The 21,529-nt window shown below is 44.8% G+C and overlaps 1 protein-coding gene across 6 annotated transcripts in view; it reads left to right on the top strand.

The window, feature by feature from the left end:
- The window catches only part of LOC106602015 (syntaxin-binding protein 4), a 175,681-nt gene that overhangs the window by 83,689 nt on the left and 70,463 nt on the right, over window positions 1-21,529 (top strand). For all 6 annotated transcript variants that reach the window (XM_045715827.1, XM_045715825.1, XM_045715824.1 and 3 more), the window contains 3 exons: window positions 5,742-5,811; window positions 5,933-6,007; window positions 17,516-17,595. In XM_045715827.1, the coding sequence (XP_045571783.1) occupies window positions 5,742-5,811; window positions 5,933-6,007; window positions 17,516-17,595 (225 nt within the window). The remainder of the gene's footprint in view (window positions 1-5,741; window positions 5,812-5,932; window positions 6,008-17,515; window positions 17,596-21,529) is intronic.

Raw genomic sequence — 21,529 nt, 5'->3', positions numbered from 1 at the left:
AAATCTGCCTCTATTCCAACCCAAACATGGTGTGATTAAATTGCTTTGATCCCTGTGATTTGGGACAGCTTTCCCACTAATGACCAAAGAAGAGCAATCTCATTATTGTGAATGAAGGCATGGGAAAATCCATCAGACTCAGATATCAGAAAGGTTTGCATCCCAAATGGCACCCTATTCAGTATTTAGTGCACTACTTTTGACCAGAAGCCTATGTGCTCTATGGGTAAAAGTAGTGCACTAAATTGGGAATACAGTGCCATTTGGGACACAGAGGTTTGGAGTGGTTTGGAGTAAAGTGGTTTCACTGGAACAGAGAGTTCCTAGAATAAACAATTATTTATCGGAGGGGTTACTGAGGTTACAACCTTGGGCCATGTTTCATTCCAGAAACTTGTCTTTCTTCCTGTCCTCGTTCGCTCCCTATTGAAGATCTGACAGGACTGGATAGGGGAAAGCAATATAGCGGAAAATGAAGCTGATGAAGATAGCTGTTTCCTTAGGCAGAGAGCAGAGGCTTCGGAAACAGCATCAAGAGCTTCCAGCAGATATATTTTCTATTACAATAAAACCAATTGAAACCAAGGCAGATCTTGTAGTGGACAACATATCTAGGCAGAGTGGGTTGAGCTTCTAATTGCTCGCTTAACTCATATAGCCCTCAGGAAATACAGCTAATTACTACCTATAGCCCTGAGGAAATACAGCTAATTACTACCTATAGCCCTGAGGAAATACAGCTAATTACTACTTATAGCCCTGAGGAAATACAGCTAATTACTACTTATAGCCCTCAGGAAATACAGCTAATTACTACTTATAGCCCTCAGGAAATACAGCTAACTACTACTTATAGCCCTGAGGAAATACAGCTAACTACTACTTATAGCCCTGAGGAAATACAGCTAACAACTACTTATAGCCCTCAGGAAATACAGCTAACTACCACTTTAATGTATACGTACAGGCTGTGGTGTAAGTGGCTCACGTGTGTGTGTGTGTGTGTGTGTGTGTGTGTGTGTGTGTGTGTGTGTGTGTGTGTGTTGTCCAGCATCATCCCAGTGCGTAGTACTATCAGTGTTAATACCTCTGAAGGGTAGGATTAAACAGGTCAGTCTCGATTTCTTTCTGTCTTCCTCTGTTACTATGGAGACTTTCTACAGTGTCAGTATAGATAGAGGTCTAATGTGAGTACAGACTCTGTTACTATGGAGACTTACTACAGTGTCAGTTAGAGGTCTATATGAGTACAGACTCTGTTACTATGGAGACTTACTACAGTGTCAGTTAGAGGTCTATATGAGTACAGATCTGTTACTATGGAGACTCACTACAGTGTCAGTTAGAGGTCTACATGAGTACAGACTCTGTTACTATGGAGACTTACTACAGTGTCAGTTAGAGGTCTATATGAGTACAGACTCTGTTACTATGGAGACTCACTACAGTGTCAGTTAGAGGTCTATATGAGTACAGACTCTGTTACTATGGAGACTCACTACAGTGTCAGTTAGAGGTCTACATGAGTACAGACTCTGTTACTATGGAGACTCACTACAGTGTCAGTTAGAGGTCTACATGAGTACAGACTCTGTTACTATGGAGACTCACTACAGTGTCAGTTAGAGGTCTATATGAGTACAGACTCTGTTACTATGGAGACTCACTACAGTGTCAGTTAGAGGTCTATATGAGTACAGACTCTGTTACTATGGAGACTCACTACAGTGTCAGTTAGAGGTCTACATGAGTACAGACTCTGTTACTATGGAGACTCACTACAGTGTCAGTTAGAGGTCTATATGAGTACAGACTCTGTTACTATGGAGACTCACTACAGTGTCAGTTAGAGGTCTATATGAGTACAGACTCTGTTACTATGGAGACTCACTACAGTGTCAGTTAGAGGTCTATATGAGTACAGACTCTGTTACTATGGAGACTCACTACAGTGTCAGTTAGAGGTCTATATGAGTACAGACTCTGTTACTATGGAGACTTACTACAGTGTCAGTTAGAGGTCTATATGAGTACAGACTCTGTTACTATGGAGACTCACTACAGTGTCAGTTAGAGGTCTACATGAGTACAGACTCTGTTACTATGGAGACTTACTACAGTGTCAGTTAGAGGTCTATATGAGTACAGACTCTGTTACTATGGAGACTCACTACAGTGTCAGTTAGAGGTCTACATGAGTACAGATCTGTTACTATGGAGACTTACTACAGTGTCAGTTAGAGGTCTATATGAGTACAGACTCTGTTACTATGGAGACTCACTACAGTGTCAGTTAGAGGTCTACATGAGTACAGACTCTGTTACTATGGAGACTCACTACAGTGTCAGTTAGAGGTCTATATGAGTACAGACTCTGTTACTATGGAGACTCACTACAGTGTCAGTTAGAGAACTATATGAGTACAGACTCTGTTACTATGGAGACTCACTACAGTGTCAGTTAGAGGTCTATATGAGTACAGACTCTGTTACTATGGAGACTTACTACAGTGTCAGTTAGAGAACTATATGAGTACAGACTCTGTTACTATGGAGACTCACTACAGTGTCAGTTAGAGGTCTATATGAGTACAGACTCTGTTACTATGGAGACTCACTACAGTGTCAGTTAGAGAACTATATGAGTACAGACTCTGTTACTATGGAGACTCACTACAGTGTCAGTTAGAGGTCTATATGAGTACAGACTCTGTTATCAGCTGTTGTCAGACACAAGTGCGTCTTGAAAGATAATTATCTTCCTCAATAGTGTGCAGTGAATTCTACCAGATGAACAGTTGAAATGAGTACAACATCCTGGCATTTAAAGCAAACAAATGTTTCCAAATTTCACGTACTATAAAACATTCTATTTTCTTCTACCCAGAAGACCTACTAAGTCTGGATATTTGGACTGTTAAAACATGGTTATTTAAAAAAAGTTATGTAGAACATGCTCTCTGCTACAGCTCATATTAGATAAACTCATCAAGTCTTTTAGACCAGTGACTTATGTAACTTGTCCCTTGGGCTCCAGAAATTGACTAAATTAATCAAATGTACCATTGTTACTATACCTACTGTAGTGAATGGAACTAACGGCATTGCGATGATGTACAGTTTGCACAACTCTGTGTTATATCATATCATAATGAACTGAGGGAGAAGGACCAGGTCTCTAGTGGGTCGTGATCCCAGATTGGTTATATCATATCATAATGAACTGAGGGAGAAGAACCAGGTCTCTAGTGGGTCGTGATCCCAGATTGGTTATATCATATCGTAATGAACTGAGGGAGAAGAACCAGGTCTCTAGTGGGTCGTGATCCCAGATTGGTTATATCATATCGTAATGAACTGAGGGAGAAGAACCAGGTCTCTAGTGGGTCGTGATCCCAGATTGGTTATATCATATCGTAATGAACAGAGGGAGAAGAACCAGGTCTCTAGTGGGTCGTGATCCCAGATTGGTTATATCATATCGTAATGAACAGAGGGAGAAGAACCAGGTCTCTAGTGGGTCGTGATCCCAGATTGGTTATATCATATCGTAATGAACTGAGGGAGAAGAACCAGGTCTCTAGTGGGTCGTGATCCCAGATTGGTTATATCATATCGTAATGAACTGAGGGAGAAGGACCAGGTCTCTAGTGGGTCGTGATCCCAGATTGGTTATATCATATCGTAATGAACTGAGGGAGAAGGACCAGGTCTCTAGTGGGTCGTGATCCCAGATTGGTTATATCATATCGTAATGAACTGAGGGAGAAGGACCAGGTCTCTAGTGGGTCGTGATCCCAGATTGGTTATATCATATCGTAATGAACTGAGGGAGAAGGACCAGGTCTCTAGTGGGTCGTGATCCCAGATTGGTTATATCATATCGTAATGAACTGAGGGAGAAGGACCAGGTCTCTAGTGGGTCGTGATCCCAGATTGGTTATATCATATCATAATGAACTGAGGGAGAAGGACCAGGTCTCTAGTGGGTCGTGATCCCAGATTGGTTATATCATATCATAATGAACTGAGGGAGAAGGACCAGGTCTCTAGTGGGTTGCGAACACAGATCGCCTGGCCCAAAGAGAAAGGCCCTAGCTAAACAATCCCAATAAGGATATCCCCGAGGAAGAGATGGTAATGTGTTTATCATCTAGGGTCGTTACACTGCTCCACTTCCAATCAATCTCTTCTAGGGTTGTGTCGGAATTGTCACCCTATTCACTATGTAGTGAACTACTTTGGACAAGGGCACATAGAGGGCTTTGGTCAAAGTAGTGCACTATATAGGAAATAGGGTGCCATTTCAGATGCATCCTAGGTTGAGCTCATGAACCAGTGAGTGACAGGAGAAGTGGTTGTGGAGACATCTCATCTCTCAGGATGGTATCACTGATTAACTGTTTGTTCTGAGGCCTGTTCTGGTGGGATAGAGAGATAGAGACATATCACTGATGAACTGTTTGTTCTGAGGCCTGTTCTGGTGGGATAGAGAGATAGAGACATATCACTGATGAACTGTTTGTTCTGAGGCCTGTTCTGGTGGGATAGAGAGATAGAGACATATCACTGATTAACTGTTTGTTCTGAGGCCTGTTCTGGTGGGATAGAGAGATAGAGACATATCACTGATGAACTGTTTGTTCTGAGGCCTGTTCTGGTGGGATAGAGAGATAGAGACATATCACTGATGAACTGTTTGTTCTGAGGCCTGTTCTGGTGGGATAGAGAGATAGAGACATATCACTGATTAACTGTTTGTTCTGAGGCCTGTTCTGGTGGGATAGAGAGATAGAGACATATCACTGATGAACTGTTTGTTCTGAGGCCTGTTCTGGTGGGATAGAGAGATAGAGACATATCACTGATGAACTGTTTGTTCTGAGGCCTGTTCTGGTGGGATAGAGAGATAGAGACATATCACTGATGAACTGTTTGTTCTGAGGCCTGTTCTGGTGGGATAGAGAGATAGAGACATATCACTGATGAACTGTTTGTTCTGAGGCCTGTTCTGGTGGGATAGAGAGATAGAGACATATCACTGATGAACTGTTTGTTCTGAGGCCTGTTCTGGTGGGATAGAGAGATAGAGACGAATCACCGATTAACAAGTCTCCTTCAGCGGTCAAGGAAGGTCCAGGAAGGGCCCTATCAACAGTTTTCACCTCTTTGTTTACTCTTAGTCTATACCGTTTACAGATTGTATACTTCCCTTAAGTGCTCTTCTTACTTTCCCTTGTCTGGTAGAGACGTGATTAGTGTTGTCACGATACCAGCCAATAGGGCTCCTGTAATTTGTATCAGATTTAAAATACCTGGGCCCTATTCACAAAGCCTCTCAGATTAGGAGTGCTAATCTAGGATCAGTTTTGCCTATTAGATAATATTGAATAAGACAGGTGGGGACCAGATCCTAGATGAGCTCTCCTAGTCTGAGAGGCTTTGTGAACACAGGCCCTGGTTAGTTATGCTTAGATATTCCAGGTAAAATGTGCCCCCTAAACCCTGGGTCGTCTGCCCGCCACAAGACCATTAGCCCGCTGAGCTATAGTTTGGGGAGCCAAAACAAGTCTTCAGGACTCTGGTCTGAGGCAAGGTTACTCATCATACAAGCGGGATTCACTGAACCACCCTCTCTTATACTTCATATTCTGATGACATCACATGATGTGATTAGTACATCCTCACCTTGATGACATCACTGTTTGACCTGTGACCTTGTGTTGACCTCACCTCACCAGGACACCTCCAGGCGGGAGACCAGATCTTGGAGGTGAATGGGGAGAGTTTACTAGGGGTCACCAGTGAAAGGTAGGTTCAACAATAAAAAACAACTCTCTCTTCATTGGAAAAATACCAAAAAGACCAGTGAAATTTGTGTTGATGGGGTCAAGACATTAACGTTTTGTATTTCTGTTATTGTTTTATACAGAGCAGTAGATGTTCTGAGATCAGCATCCTCGAGCAACCAAATGCGCCTTCTGATCGCCAGAGACGAGGAAGCAAGGTAGGCCGTGAGGACCGTGTCTAGATATGAGATGCACACGACCACGTATCATTGACCACATTCTGTAGGCTTAGTGTCAATAACCTTAATCACAACCTTAGCGTCAACACGCATTGGGTCGCTGATGTGAGTGTCTGTAATCCGCATTTGTGTCTGAAGTCTGAATTTCAGCTATCAGGTGTTTTGTGTCGGCTTGGAACTCCAATTGTGCTCCATGTCCATCTGTGTCCCTGAATGTCCTTTATCTCTCAACTTGGCCTGCCTGTCCTCCTCCTCTTCCTCCTTCTCCTCCCCCTACTCCTTCTCTTCCTCCTCCTCTCAAAAATTGAGATTATTAAAAAGATGCCATTTTTTAATTATTCAAAGTAAAAATGAATAATTTTGTTGATAAACCAGATGGTTGGCATGGCGCTGAGAGTTTCTTTGGCTTCCTCTTCGAAGATGAATAACCCTGGCAGTGGCATGGTGGACATTTTGGGCAGGGTTTTTGGGCTGGGACGCCCTCGCTCCGCTTCAGGCACTTCTTCTTCCTACCTTTCTCTCCACCCCTGGCAGCTAGCAACAAGAGGATGAATGGAAAGACATTTAGTACAGACTGTTAATCCAAACTGATGAACCTGTGAACTTGCTACGCTGATCCTCAGCACGAGGGCCCCACAAGGGTGCGTGCTCAGCCCCCTCCTGTACTCCCTGTTCACCCATGACTGCGTGGCCTCGCACGTCTCCAACTCAATCATCAAGTTTGCAGACGACACAACAGTAGTAGGCCTGATTACCAACAATGATGAGACAGCCTACAGCGAGGAGGTCAGGGCCCTGGTGAAGTGGTGCCAGGAAAATAACCTTTCCCTCAATGTCAACAAAACAAAAGGAGCTGATTGTGGACTTCAGGAGATAGCAGAAAGAGCATGCCCCCATCCACATCAATGGGGCCCGGAGTGGAGAGGGTGAAAAGCTTCAAGCTGTTTGGCGTGCACATCACTGATCCACAGACAGTGTAGTGAAGAAGGCTTCAACAGCATCTCTTCAACCTCAGGAGGATGAAGAAATTCAGCTTGACCCCCTTAAGATCCTCACCAACTTCTACAGATGCACCGGTGAGAGCATCCTGTCTGGCTGTATCGCCGGCCTGGCAACCACAGAGCTCTCCAGAGGGTGGTGCGGTCAGCCCAACACACGACCGGGGGCACACTGCCTGCCCTCCAGGACATCTATAGCATCCCGGTGTCACAGGAAGGCCAAGAAGATCATCAAGGACCTCAGCCACCCGAGCCACAGCCTGTTCCCTCCGCTACCATCTACAAGAAGGAGACAGTAAAGGTGCATCAAAGCTGGGACCGAGAGACTGAGAAACAGCTGCTATCTCCAGGCCATCAGACTGTTATTCACCACCAGCCGGCCTCCATCCAGTACCCTGTCCTGAACTTAGACACTGTTACTGTCCGGCTATCACCCGGTACTTTACCCTGCACCTTAGAGGCTGCTGCCCTATGTACAGTACATAGTCATTGAATACTGGTCACTTTAATAACATTTACATACTGTTTTAGCCACTTCATATGTATATACTGTATTCTAGTCAAGAATCATCCTATATAACTACACCTTTTCGTTTCATATATTGTGCTTAATGTCTATACACACAATCATCTGCATACAGTGCATTTGGAAAGTATTCAGACCCGTTAACTTTTTCCACATTTTGTTACGTTACAGCCTTATTATGAAATGGATTAAAGTTTTAAAAAATCCTCATCAATCTACACACAATACCCCATAATGACATCACAATACCCCATAATGACAAAGCAAAAACAGGTTTGTTAAAGCATCTTTGGCAGCGATTACTGCCTCGCGTCTTCTTGGGTATGACGCTTGGCACACCTGTATTTGGGGGGTTTCTCCCGTTCTTCTCTGCAGATCCCCTCAAGCTGCACAGCTATTTTCAGGTCTCTCCAGAGATGTTCGATCGGGTTCAAGTCCGGGCTCTGGCCGGGCCACTCAAGAACATTCAGAGACTTTTCCCGAAGCCACTCCTGCATTGTCTTGGCTGTGTGCTTAAGGCCATTGTCCTGTTGGAAGGTGAACCTTTGCCTTTTGGCAAACTCCAAGCGGGATGTCATGTGCCTTTTACTGAGGAGCGGCTTCCATCTGGCCACTCTACCATAAAGGCCTAATTGGTGGAGTGCTGCAGTGATGGTTGTCCTTCTGGAAGGTTCTCCCATCTCTACAGAGGAACTCTGGAGCTCTATCAGAGTGACCATCGGGTTCTTGGTCACCTCCCTGACCAAGGCCCTTCTCCTCCGATTGCTCAGTTTGGCCGGGCGGCCAGCTCTAGGAAGAGTCTTAGTGGTTCCAAATTTCTTCCATTTAAGAATGATTGGGGTCTTGGGGACCTTCAATACTACAGAAATGTTTTGGTACCCTTCCCCAGATCTGTGCCACTACACAATCCTGTCTCGGCGCTCTACAGACAATTCCTTCGACCTCATGGCTTGATTTTTGCCATGACATGCACTGTCAACTGTAGGACCTTTTATAGACAGGTGTGTGCCTTTCCAAATCATGACCAATCAATTGAATTTAACACAGGTGGACTCCAATCAAGTTGTAGAAACATCTCAAGGATGATCAATGGGAACAGGATGCACCTGAGCTTAATTTCGAGTCTCACAGCAGAGGTTCTGAAAATGTATGTAAATAAGATATTTCAGTTTTTTTTATTTTTAATACATTAGCAGAAATGTCTAAACCGGTTTTCGCTTTGTCATTATGGGTTGTTGTGTGTAGATTGATTTTTTTTCATCCATTTTAGAATAAGGCTGTAACGTAACAAAATGTGGAAAAAGTCAAGGGCTCTGAATTCTTTCCGAATGCAATGTATACATTCATATTCTGGACATTTCTTGTTCTGATATTTCTTGATTTCTTTCTTTAAATGTTTTTAGGATTTGTGTGTATTGTTTTGTAATGTTCGGTATTGCTGCACTGTTAGCCCTAGAAACATAAGCATCTGCAAAATATGTGTACGTAACCAGTAACATTTGATTTGATTTGAAAGTCAGGGAAGAGAACCACATTACACAGCAAAGACAGTAAAATATAACTTTTACTACGTGATGAATTCTTGATTTGCTCTAAACAGCCAGTGGAAGGTTATATCTGTCAAAACATATACAGAGAGAACCTGCATCCCCCACTCATCATATTCTGCCATCTGGTAGCCTATCGTTTTTAGCATTTAACATTTAGCCAGGTTGCTAATCTAACCACGATGCCATAGCAACAACCGACCGGGTGGTCAGTTTTGACATCGTGAGTCAGCATAAAACCAGGTCACACTAGCTGTCACACACACACACACACACACACACACACACACACACACACACACACACACACACACACACACACACAATAAGGCAGGCTATACAGGCTACAGAATGTACAAGCTACAGGCAGGAGAGACAGGAAAGCAGGCTACAGACAGGAAAGCAGGCTACAGGCAGGAAAGCAGGCTACAGGCAGGAAAGCAGGCTACTGGCAGGAAAGCTACAGGCAGGAGAGGCAGGAAAGCAGGCTACAGACAAAAAAGCAGGCTACAGGCAGGAAAGCAGGCTACTGGCAGGAAAGCAGGCTACAGGCAGGAAAGCAGGCTACAGGCAGGAAAGCAGGCTACAGGCGGGAAAGTAGTCTACAGGCAGGATAGCAGGCTACAGGCAGGAAAGCAGGCTACTGGCAGGAAAGCAGGCTACTGGCAGGAAATCAGGGTATAGGCAGGAAAGCAGGCTACATACAGGCTACAGGCAGGAAAGCAGGCTACAGGCGGGAAAGCAGGTTAAATTCTACAGGCAGGAAAGCAGGCTAAATACGGGAAAGCAGGCTACAGGCTACAGGCAGGAAAGCAGGCTACAGGCTAAGCTGTGGACAGTACTCATGATGAGATGAGCCTGTGCTTCTCACATCGTTCTATAATCTGTGTTCTGTGCCTTAACCAACACTCAGAGCTCAGCACACAGGCCAAGGCAGTAGGGATGGAGAGGAGGAGAGGAGAAGACAGGAGGGGAAAGGAGAGGAGGGGATGGAGGGATTATGCCTTTCCGTTTCTGTTCCTTCCCCTCTTCATCTCTCTCTCTCTAATCCCCCTCTCCCTCTCTCTCATTCTTTCCCCTATTCTCCCTCGTTCTGTATCTCCTCCATGCTATTTGTTTCCACTACGCAGTAATATTAACCTGGTTGTTAAAGCCTTAGTACCATTGATCTGTGATGAGAGGGGGTCAGAAATAGAAAGGGAACATGAAGCTAGAGTCAACCTCTATTTAACCAGGGAATCCTGTTGAAATGAACATTTACAATATAACTAAACATGAAGCTAGAACCAACCTCTATTTAACCAGGGAATCCTGTTGAAATGAACATTTACAATATAACTAAATATGAAGCTAGAACCAACCTCTATTTAACCAGGGAATCCTGTTGAAATGAACATTTACAATATAACTAAACATGAAGCTAGAACCAACCTCTATTTAACCAGGGAATCCTGTTGAAATGAACATTTACAATATAACTAAACATGAAGCTAGAACCAACCTCTATTTAACCAGGGAATCCTGTTGAAATGAACGCTTACAATATAACTAAATGTAGACAAATATAGACCAACATTTAAAACCCCCAAATGGATATTTATTTACAGTAGTTCAATGGCTCTAGTTCTTCATTCCCGTTAGTGAGACTCCAAACTGCTAGATATTGTGTTTGTTACGTGTCTCCTAAGAGAGGTAGGTGCAAGAGTGAGGAGAGCAAGGATTTCCAGAAGCACAAACATTTATTGAATGTCCCAAACACGACAACAACCGGTGGGGAAACACACCCAACGAAGTCGCCACACAGAGAAATAAACATACCACACGGAGGAGAAACCTCTACTCCTAAATACACACAAACACGCACCCCTAGTAGAGCAACAACAGCACATAATCCCACACAAACACGCACCTCTAGTAGAGCAACAACAGCACATAATCCCACACAAACACGCACCCCTAGCAGAGCAACAACAGCACATAATCCCACACAAACACGCACCCCTAGCAGAGCAACAACAGCACATAATCCCACACAAACACGCACCCCTAGCAGAGCAACAACAGCACATAATCCCACACAAACACGCACCCCTAGCAGAGCAACAACAGCACATAATCCCACACAAACACGCACCCCTAGCAGAGCAACAACAGCACATAATCCCACACAAACACGCACACCTAGCAGAGCAACAACAGCACATAATCCCACACAAACACGCACCCCTAGCAGAGCAACAACAGCACATAATCCCACACAAACACGCACCCCTAGCAGAGCAACAACAGTAATAATCCCACACAAACACGCACCCCTAGCAGAGCAACAACAGCACATAATCCCACACAACCACGCACCCCTAGCAGAGCAACAACAGCACATAATCCCACACAAACACGCACCCCTAGCAGAGCAACAACAGCACATAATCCCACACAAACACGCACCCCTAGCAGAGCAACAACAGTAATAATCCCCCACAAACACGCACCCCTAGCAGAGCAACAACAGCACATAATCCCACACAAACACGCACCCCTAGCAGAGCAACAACAGTAATAATCCCCCACAAACACGCACCCCTAGCAGAGCAACAACAGCACATAATCCCACACAAACACGCACCCCTAGCAGAGCAACAACAGCACATAATCCCACACAAACACGCACCCCTAGCAGAGCAACAACAGTAATAATCCCCCACAAACACGCACCCCTAGCAGAGCAACAACAGCACATAATCCCACACAAACACGCACCCCTAGCAGAGCAACAACAGTAATAATCCCACACAAACACGCACCCCTAGCACAGCAACAACAGCACATAATCCCACACAAACACGCACCCCTAGCAGAGCAACAACAGCACATAATCCCACACAAACACGCACCCCTAGCAGAGCAACAACAGTAATAATCCCCCACAAACACGCACCTCTAGCAGAGCAACAACAGCACATAATCCCACACAACCACGCACCCCTAGCAGAGCAACAACAGCACATAATCCCACACAACCACGCACCCCTAGCAGAGCAACAACAGCCAATAATCCCCCACAGAGAATAGCAGGCAGCGGAGGTTAATAAACCCACCGAAATTAACTAATAGGACACAGGTGTAAACAAAACAGACAGACACAAACGAAAAGGAAAAATGGATCGGTGGCAGCTAGTAGGCCAGCGACGACGACCTCCGAGCACCGCCCGAACAGGGAGAGGAGCCACCTTCGGTGGAAGTCGTGACAGTGTCTTTGGTGTTAGCCACCTTAACCACCAGTCAGTCCCGCTAGTGACATCAGATCACCACGTGACCCTATGTGACCTCTGAGGTTGTTAATCCATCTGTCTCAGCAGCCCATCCTGATGGTGATATGAAGGAAGACACGCAGACATAAGCACAATATATGTACATTCCCCTGCAGTGAGGTTAAATATACCAGAGATTCAGACTGGACATTCCCCTGCAGTGAGGTTAAATATACCAGAGATTCAGACTGGACATTCCCCTGCAGTGAGGTTAAATATACCAGAGATTCAGACTGGACATTCCCCTGCAGTGAGGTTAAATATACCAGAGATTCAGACTGGACATTCCCCTGCAGTGAGGTTAAATATACCAGAGATTCAGACTGCACATTCCCCTGCAGTGAGGTTAAATATACCAGAGATTCAGACTGGACATTCCCCTGAAGTGAGGTTAAATATACCAGAGATTCAGACTGGACATTCCCCTGCAGTGAGGTTAAGTATACCAGAGATTCAGACTGGACATTCCCCTGCAGTGAGGTTAAGTATACCAGAGATTCAGACTGGACATTCCCCTGCAGTGAGGTTAAATATACCAGAGATTCAGACAGGACATTCCCCTGCAGTGAGGTTAAATATACCAGAGATTCAGACTGGACATTCCCCTGCAGTGAGGTTAAATATACCAGAGATTCAGACTGGACATTCCCCTGCAGTGAGGTTAAATATACCAGAGATTCAAACTGGACATTCCCCTGAAGTGAGGTTAAATATACCAGAGATTCAGACTGGACATTCCCCTGCAGTGAGGTTAAATATACCAGAGATTCAGACTGGACATGTTGAAGAGCACCACATAGCTGATCAGATCAGTCTAATCCTTCCTGTCTGGGGTCAGAGAGGGGACATCCTTCCTGTCTGGTGTCAGAGAGGGGACATCCTTCCTGTCTGGTGTCAGAGAGGGGACATCCTTCCTGTCTGGTGTCAGAGAGGGGACATCCTTCCTGTCTGGTGTCAGAGAGGGGACATCCTTCCTGTCTGGTGTCAGAGAGGGGACATCCTTCCTGTCTGGTGTCAGAGAGGGGACATCTTTCCTGTATGGGGTCAGAGAGGGGACATCCTTCCTGTATGGGGTCAGAGAGGGGACATCCTTCCTGTCTGGTGTCAGAGAGGGGACATCCTTCCTGTCTGGTGTCAGAGAGGGGACATCTTTCCTGTATGGGGTCAGAGAGGGGACATCCTTCCTGTATGGGGTCAGAGAGGGGACATCCTTCCTGTCTGGTGTCAGAGAGGGGACATCCTTCCTGTCTGGTGTCAGAGAGGGGACATCCTTCCTGTCTGGTGTCAGAGAGGGGACATCCTTCCTGTCTGGTGTCAGAGAGGGGACATCTTTCCTGTATGGGGTCAGAGAGGGGACATCCTTCCTGTATGGGGTCAGAGAGGGGACATCCTTCCTGTCTGGTGTCAGAGAGGTGACATCCTTCCTGTCTGGTGTCAGAGAGGGGACATCCTTCCTGTCTGGTGTCAGAGAGGGGACATCCTTCCTGTCTGGGGTCAGAGAGGGGACATCTTGTCTGGGGTCAGAAAGGGGACATCCTTCCTGTCTGGGGTATTCTCCAAATGAGTCTGGATCTGAGAACCTCCCCGACGATTTCTAGAACGCAAACACATTCTAACCGTTCTGATTTGTCCCAGAAACCAATCGCCAGAACACACATGGGTAAAGTGGCGTTTTTTAAATTCTTCATTGGCTTTAATACTCTGATTGGTTTGTTTTGTACAACACCCCTCATTTTGACGTCACCACAAATGACTTCAATGATGTCAGTCTCAGACTGAAGTATGTAGCTAACATAGAGGAAGAATTCAGTTGGAGTCGCCAGGCAACAGGAAAGATACTGCTGACCCATAACTGTCAGTCAAATCAAATCAAATGTTATTTGTCACATGCGCCGAATATGCTTACTTACAAGCGATTAGTCAACAATGCAGTTCAAGAAATAGAGTTTAGAAAATATTTACAAAATAAACTAAAGTAAAAAATAAAATAAAAAGTAACAATAAAATAATAATAACGAGGCTATGTACAGGGGGTACCGGTACCGAGTCAATGTGCGGGGGTACAGGTTAGTCGAGGTAAAGTCCGCAATCAGTCAGTCTGGAGGTGAGGGGTCTGGGAGGAGTGAAAGGGAGGAGAGAGAAAGAGGGAGTGGAGAAAGGAGGGGAGGAGAGAGAGAGATGGAGTGGGGAGGGGAGGGGAAGAGAGAGAGATGGAGTGGGGAGGGGAGAGAGGGAGATGGTGTAGGGAGGGAGGGGAGAGAGAGATGGAGTGGGGAGGGGAGGGGAGAGAGAGAGATGGAGTGGGGAGGGGAGAGAGGGAGATGGAGTAGGGAGGGAGGGGAGAGAGAGAGATGGAGGGGGAGAGAGAGATGGAGTGGGGAGAGAGGGAGATGGAGTAGGGAGGGAGGGGAGGGGAAATAGAGATGGAGTGGGGAGGGAGGGGAGAGAGAGAGATGGTGTAGGGAGGGAGGGGAGAGAGAGAGATGGAGTGGGGAGGGGAGAGAGAGAGATGGAATGGGGAGGGAGGGGAGAGAGAGATGGAGTGGGGAGGGAGGGGAGAGAGGGAGATGGAGTAGGGAGGGAGGGGAGGGGAAAGAGAGATGGAGTGGGGAGGGAGGGGAGAGAGAGATGGAGTGGGGAGGGAGGGGAGAGAGAGATGGAGTAGACAGGGGATGGTAAGGATGGGGGGGTGGGGAGAGAAATTGACCTTAGGGAAGTGGTCTGTAGGTCATAATGTCCTGGTCTCATTGGTACAGGAGGGATTTCCTCCACACTGACTGGCTCTTACCCCCGACCCCTAGAAAGGTGTAGACCATACGTCAGTGTTAGCTGCTTCTGGTCTAGGTGGGGTATCTGCAGCAAGGACTTGATATAGAAAGAGAATACAGGAAGAGGAAGACATTAAATCAATGCGCAAGTGAGATGAAAAAAACACCTATCATCTACAATTGTTACAGAAAAAGCATATTATACCAAGCAATGTCCGTCATTCCAAGAAAATCACAGATTTGATTAGAGATCATTCAGTGGATGTACCTGGTCCGGAAATCCGTCCACAATCCAATTTATTTTTAAGATCATAACAACGACACTGAGGGAATACCAGGAAATGTTCTCTCTCTCTCTCTCTCTCTCTCTCTCTCTCTCTCTCTCTCTCTCTCTCTCTCTCTCTCTCTCTCTCTCTCTCTCTCTGTCTCTCTCTGTCTCTCTCTGTCTCTCTCTGTCTCTCTCTCTCTCTCTCTCTCTCTCTCTCTCTCTCTCTCTCTCTCTCTCTCTCTCTCTCTCTCTCTCTCTCTCTCTCTCTCTCTCTCTCTCTCTCTCTCGCTCTCTCTCTATCCCCCACTCTCTTTCTCTCTCTTTCTCTCTCTCTCTCTCTCCCCCCACTCTCTTTCTCTCTCTCCTCTCTTTCTCTCTCTCCTCTCTTTCTCCCTCTCTCTCTCTCCCCCACTCTCTTTCTCTCCTCTCTTTCACTCTCCCCCCTCTCCCCCCACTCTCTCTCTCTCCTCTCTTTCTCTCTCTGTATCCCCCCTCTCTCTCGCTCTCTCTCCCCCCCCACTCTCTCTCTCTCCCTCTCAGGCAGTGTATTAGGCCTCCATTCTAGAGCCAACAACAATGGGATTAGTGGGTGATAGTGTGTATTCAGTAGGGGAGCTACACAGCAACACCTTTACTTTAAAAACACAATTTCACCCTTATACTGTAGCTGTTGATGTTCTATCAACACGTCAGCTTTATCTGGAAGGGTAATTTAAGGTTCCCCTAACAGAATTACCACCCATGGTATCATTTAGGGTTCCCCTAACAGAAATACCACCCATGGTATCATTTAGGGTTCCCCTAACAGAAATACCACCCATGGTATCATTTAGGGTTCCCCCAACAGAATTACCAACCATGGTAGCATTGAGGGTCCCCCTAACATAATTACCACCCATGGTAGCATTGAGGGTTCCCCTATCAGAATTACCACCCATGTTGGCATTTAGGGTTCCCCTAACAGAATTACCACCCATGGTATCATTTAGGGTTCCCCTAACATAATTACCACCCATGGTAGAATTTTGGATTCCCCCAACAGAATTACCACCCATGGTAGAATTGAGGGTCCCCCTAACATAATTACCACCCATGGTAGCATTGAGGGTTCCCCTATCAGAATATCACCCATGGTAGATTTTCGGGTTCCCCTAACAGAATTACCACCCATGGTATCATTTAGGGTTCCCCTAACAGAATTACCACCCATGGTATCATTTAGGGTTTCCCTAACAGAATTACCACCCATGGTATCATTTAGGGTTCCCCTAACATAATTACCACCCATGGTAGAATTTTGGATTCCCCCAACAGAATTACCACCCATGGTAGAATTGAGGGTCCCCCTAACATAATTACCACCCATGGTAGCATTGAGGGTTCCCCTATCAGAATATCACCCATGGTAGATTTTCGGGTTCCCCTAACAGAATTACCACCCATGGTATCATTTAGGGTTCCCCTAACAGAATTACCACCCATGGTATCATTTAGGGTTCCCCTAACAGAATTACCACCCATGGTATAATTTAGGGTTCCCCTAACATAATTACCACAAATGGTGGCATTTAGGGTTCCCCTAACAGAATTACCACCTTTGGTAGAATTTAGGGTGTGATATGATTTGGGGTTCTGTGGGGTGTGAGGTAGTGGGTGTGATATGATTTGGGGTTCTGTGGGGTGTGAGGTAGTGGGTGTGATATGATTTGGGGTTCTGTGGGGTGTGAGGTAGTGGGTGTGATATGATTTGGGGTTCTGTGGGGTGTGAGGTAGTGGGTGTGATATGATTTGGGGTTCTGTGGGGTGTGAGGTAGTGGGTGTGAGGTAGTGGGTGTGATATGATTTGGGATTTTGTGGGGTGTGAGGTAGTGGGTGTGATATGATTTGGGGTTCTGTGGGGTGTGAGGTAGTGGGTGTGAGATAGTTAGTGTGATAGATAGACTAATATAAGGTTGTCGTGTCAGTGAACCGTGTGGGTGTGTGGCTGTGAGTACAGTGTTATAGTTCAGTTCTAACAGTATACTTGTTGTTGGGGATGTGTCATTATTTACCCCTTTGGTTTCTTACAGGAGAGAGTTTTCAGAGCTTTTGGAGAAGTATGGATCCAGCAGTAGTACTGGGTCGACACGCAACTCTCCCATCCAGCATGGTAGGACTTCCCTCCTCCCTCTATGTCCACATGGTATAACACAACTCTCCCATCCAGCATGGTAGGACCTCCCTCCTCCCTCTACGTCCACATGGTATAACACAACTCTCCCATCCAGCATGGTATGACCTCCCTCCTCCCTCTATGTCCACATGGTATAACACAACTCTCCCATCCAGCATGGTATGACTTCCCTCCTCCCTCTATGTCCACATGGTATAACACAACTCTCCCATCCAGCATGGTAGGACCTCCCACCATGTCCACATGGTATGTCCTGTCTCCCCCCTCTATTTCAACATGGTATAACCCCCACAAATACTGTATATGTCCTGTCTCTCCCCTCTATTTCAACATGGTATGTGCTACATCTTAAACACATATCCAGCTCAGTATATGACAGTGAGGACCTCCCATCCAATCAATACTATGTGTCCTGTCTTGATCTTTATTTTTCATCCCCGCTTTTAAACAATTTTGTACTGTGCTCAGACCCCCTATGAAATCACCACTTTACTTTACACCTGTAAAATGTGTTTGTGTACTATATAACTAGATAAAACGGAAACCTTTCGGATTATAGTAACTTACAGAATTACTTTACAGCAGTAAAATGTGTTTGTGTACTATATCACTAGATACAAATAAAACCTTTCTGATCATAGTAACTTACAGAACTACTTTATAGCAGAAAAACTAGATGAAAACCTCAGTAACGTGCTGCTGATCCTTTAAAGTGTACAGTACTATAGCTAGATGAAAACCTCAGTGACATGCTGCTGATCCTTTAAAGTGTACAGTACTATAGCTAGATGAAAACCTCAGTGACATGCCGCTGATCCTTTAAAGTGTACAGTACTATAGCTAGATGAAAACCTCAGTAACATGCCGCTGATCCTTTAAAGTGTACAGTACTATAGCTAGATGAAAACCTCAGTAACATGCCGCTGATCCTTTAAAGTGTACAGTACTATAGCTAGATGAAAACCTCAGTGACATGCCGCTGATCCTTTAAAGTGTACAGTACTATAGCTAGATGAAAACCTCAGTAACATGCCGCTGATCCTTTAAAGTGTACAGTACTATAGCTAGATGAAAACCTCAGTGACATGCCGCTGATCCTTTAAAGTGTACAGTACTATAGCTAGATGAAAACCTCAGTAACATGCCGCTGATCCTTTAAAGTGTACAGTACTATAGCTAGATGAAAACCTCAGTAACATGCCGCTGATCCTTTAAAGTGTACAGTACTATAGCTAGATGAAAACCTCAGTAACGTGCTGCTGATCCTTTAAAGTGTACAGTACTATAGCTAGATGAAAACCTCAGTAACATGCCGCTGATCCTTTAAAGTGTACAGTACTATAGCTAGATGAAAACCTCAGTGACATGCCGCTGATCCTTTAAAGTGTACAGTACTATAGCTAGATGAAAACCTCAGTGACATGCCGCTGATCCTTTAAAGTGTACAGTACTATAGCTAGATGAAAACCTCAGTGACATGCCGCTGATCCTTTAAAGTGTACAGTACTATAGCTAGATGAAAACCTCAGTGACATGCCGCTGATCCTTTAAAGTGTACAGTACTATAGCTAGATGAAAACCTCAGTGACATGCCGCTGATCCTTTAAAGTGTACAGTACTATAGCTAGATGAAAACCTCAGTAACATGCCGCTGATCCTTTAAAGTGTACAGTACTATAGCTAGATGAAAACCTCAGTAACATGCCGCTGATCCTTTAAAGTGTACAGTACTATAGCTAGATGAAAACCTCAGTAACATGCCGCTGATCCTTTAAAGTGTACAGTACTATAGCTAGATGAAAACCTCAGTAACATGCCGCTGATCCTTTAAAGTGTACAGTACTATAGCTAGATGAAAACCTCAGTAACATGCCGCTGATCCTTTAAAGTGTACAGTACTATAGCTAGATGAAAACCTCAGTTAATTGCCGCTGATCCTTTAAAGTGTACAGTACTATAGCTAGATGAAAACCTCAGTAACATGCCGCTGATCCTTTAAAGTGTACAGTACTATAGCTAGATGAAAACCTCAGTAACATGCCGCTGATCCTTTAAAGTGTACAGTACTATAGCTAGATGAAAACCTCAGTGACATGCCGCTGATCCTTTAAAGTGTACAGTACTATAGCTAGATGAAAACCTCAGTAACATGCCGCTGATCCTTTAAAGTGTACAGTACTATAGCTAGATGAAAACCTCAGTGACATGCCGCTGATCCTTTAAAGTGTACAGTACTATAGCTAGATGAAAACCTCAGTAACATGCCGCTGATCCTTTAAAGTGTACAGTACTATAGCTAGATGAAAACCTCAGTAACATGCCGCTGATCCTTTAAAGTGTACAGTACTATAGCTAGATGAAAACCTCAGTGACATGCCGCTGATCCTTTAAAGTGTACAGTACTATAGCTAGATGAAAACCTCAGTAACATGCCGCTGATCCTTTAAAGTGTACAGTACTATAGCTAGATGATCCAGTATGTGAGTGGGCCTTTGAAAATGTCTCATGACAGCGAGCGCCGTTGTCCATTATGCAATTGCTAACATCTGTTTCTGCTGTGGGTGATACATGTACACACACACACACCCACACACACACACACACACACACACACACACACACACACACACACACACACACACACACACACACACACACACACACACACACACACACACACACACACACACACACACACACACACACACACACACACACACAACGGCTGTCTAAAAAGGAGAGAGAAGGGAAACAAAGGTTTACAAGGTTGTTGACAGATCTGGTCATTGTAAGTATATTGAGGTTTCAGCCCCCTTCATTAGGAGAAGTCTGTCATTGTAAATGTTGTTGTTGATGTTGTGTATTAGGGGTTCATCTCAAGTGAGATGTCACCTTGTTTTGCCTAGTTTTTATCATTGAGTCAATGAATTACCTAGTTTTTCATCATTGTGTCAGTGAATTACCTAGTTTTTCATCATTGTGTCAGTGAATTACCTAGTTTTTCATCATTGTGTCATTGAATTACCTAGTTTTTCATCATTGTGTCAGTGAATTACCTAGTTTTTCATCATTGTGTCAGTGAATTACCTAGTTTTTCATCATTGAGTCAGTCAATTATCTAGTTTTTCATCATTGTGTCAGTGAATTACCTAGTTTTTCGTTATTGTATCAGTCAATTACCTAGTTTTTCATCATTGAGTCAGTGAATTACCTAGTTTTTCATCATTGGGTCAGTGAATTGCAATGACATCTCAAGGAAATATATCTCAATGGAAATGTATGTTTTCATGAAGCGAATAACATTGTAGACATTTCTTAAAGGCTGACATTAGTTTTGCGTTGTAATGTCCAAATCAAAGACAACTATATAAGCCCGGTAACATCCCTTTTGTAAGACAGGCAATTTCTGTTCCTGTCCGTTTCCTTTTAGATTTCAGGGCTAAAAAATAAATAGCACAGGGCAGCATGTAGAGTATTATTTACAGCTTAGAGGAGATCAAGCTTACTAAACTAAACACTTGTCAGGAACTGCTTTATGAAGTCCAGGGGCAGCGGCTCTCTACTCCCATCCGGAGCGTTTAATAGGATATCTGTAGAGGCAGGAAACTGACTGAGGGGTCAGTCCTCTTTCATTATGTACTAGTACCTATTTACACTGCCCTCTAGTGGAACGTCTGGAGACCCTGTTTGCATCCCAAGACCCTGTTCCCTGTCTCTAACCATTACCTGTCTCTAGCTGTTCCCTGTCTCTAACTGTTCCCTGTCTCTAACTGTTCCCTGTCTCTAGCTGTTCCCTGTCTCTAACTGTTCCCTGTCTCTAGCTGTTCCCTGTCTCTAACCATTACCTGTCTCTAGCTGTTCCCTGTCTCTAACCATTACCTGTCTCTAACTGTTCCCTGTCTCTAGCTGT

This window comes from Salmo salar, chromosome ssa03 (genome assembly GCF_905237065.1).
Source record: "Salmo salar chromosome ssa03, Ssal_v3.1, whole genome shotgun sequence".
Lineage (NCBI taxonomy): Eukaryota > Metazoa > Chordata > Actinopteri > Salmoniformes > Salmonidae > Salmo > Salmo salar.
This window is presented reverse-complemented; position numbering and strand designations above follow the sequence as displayed.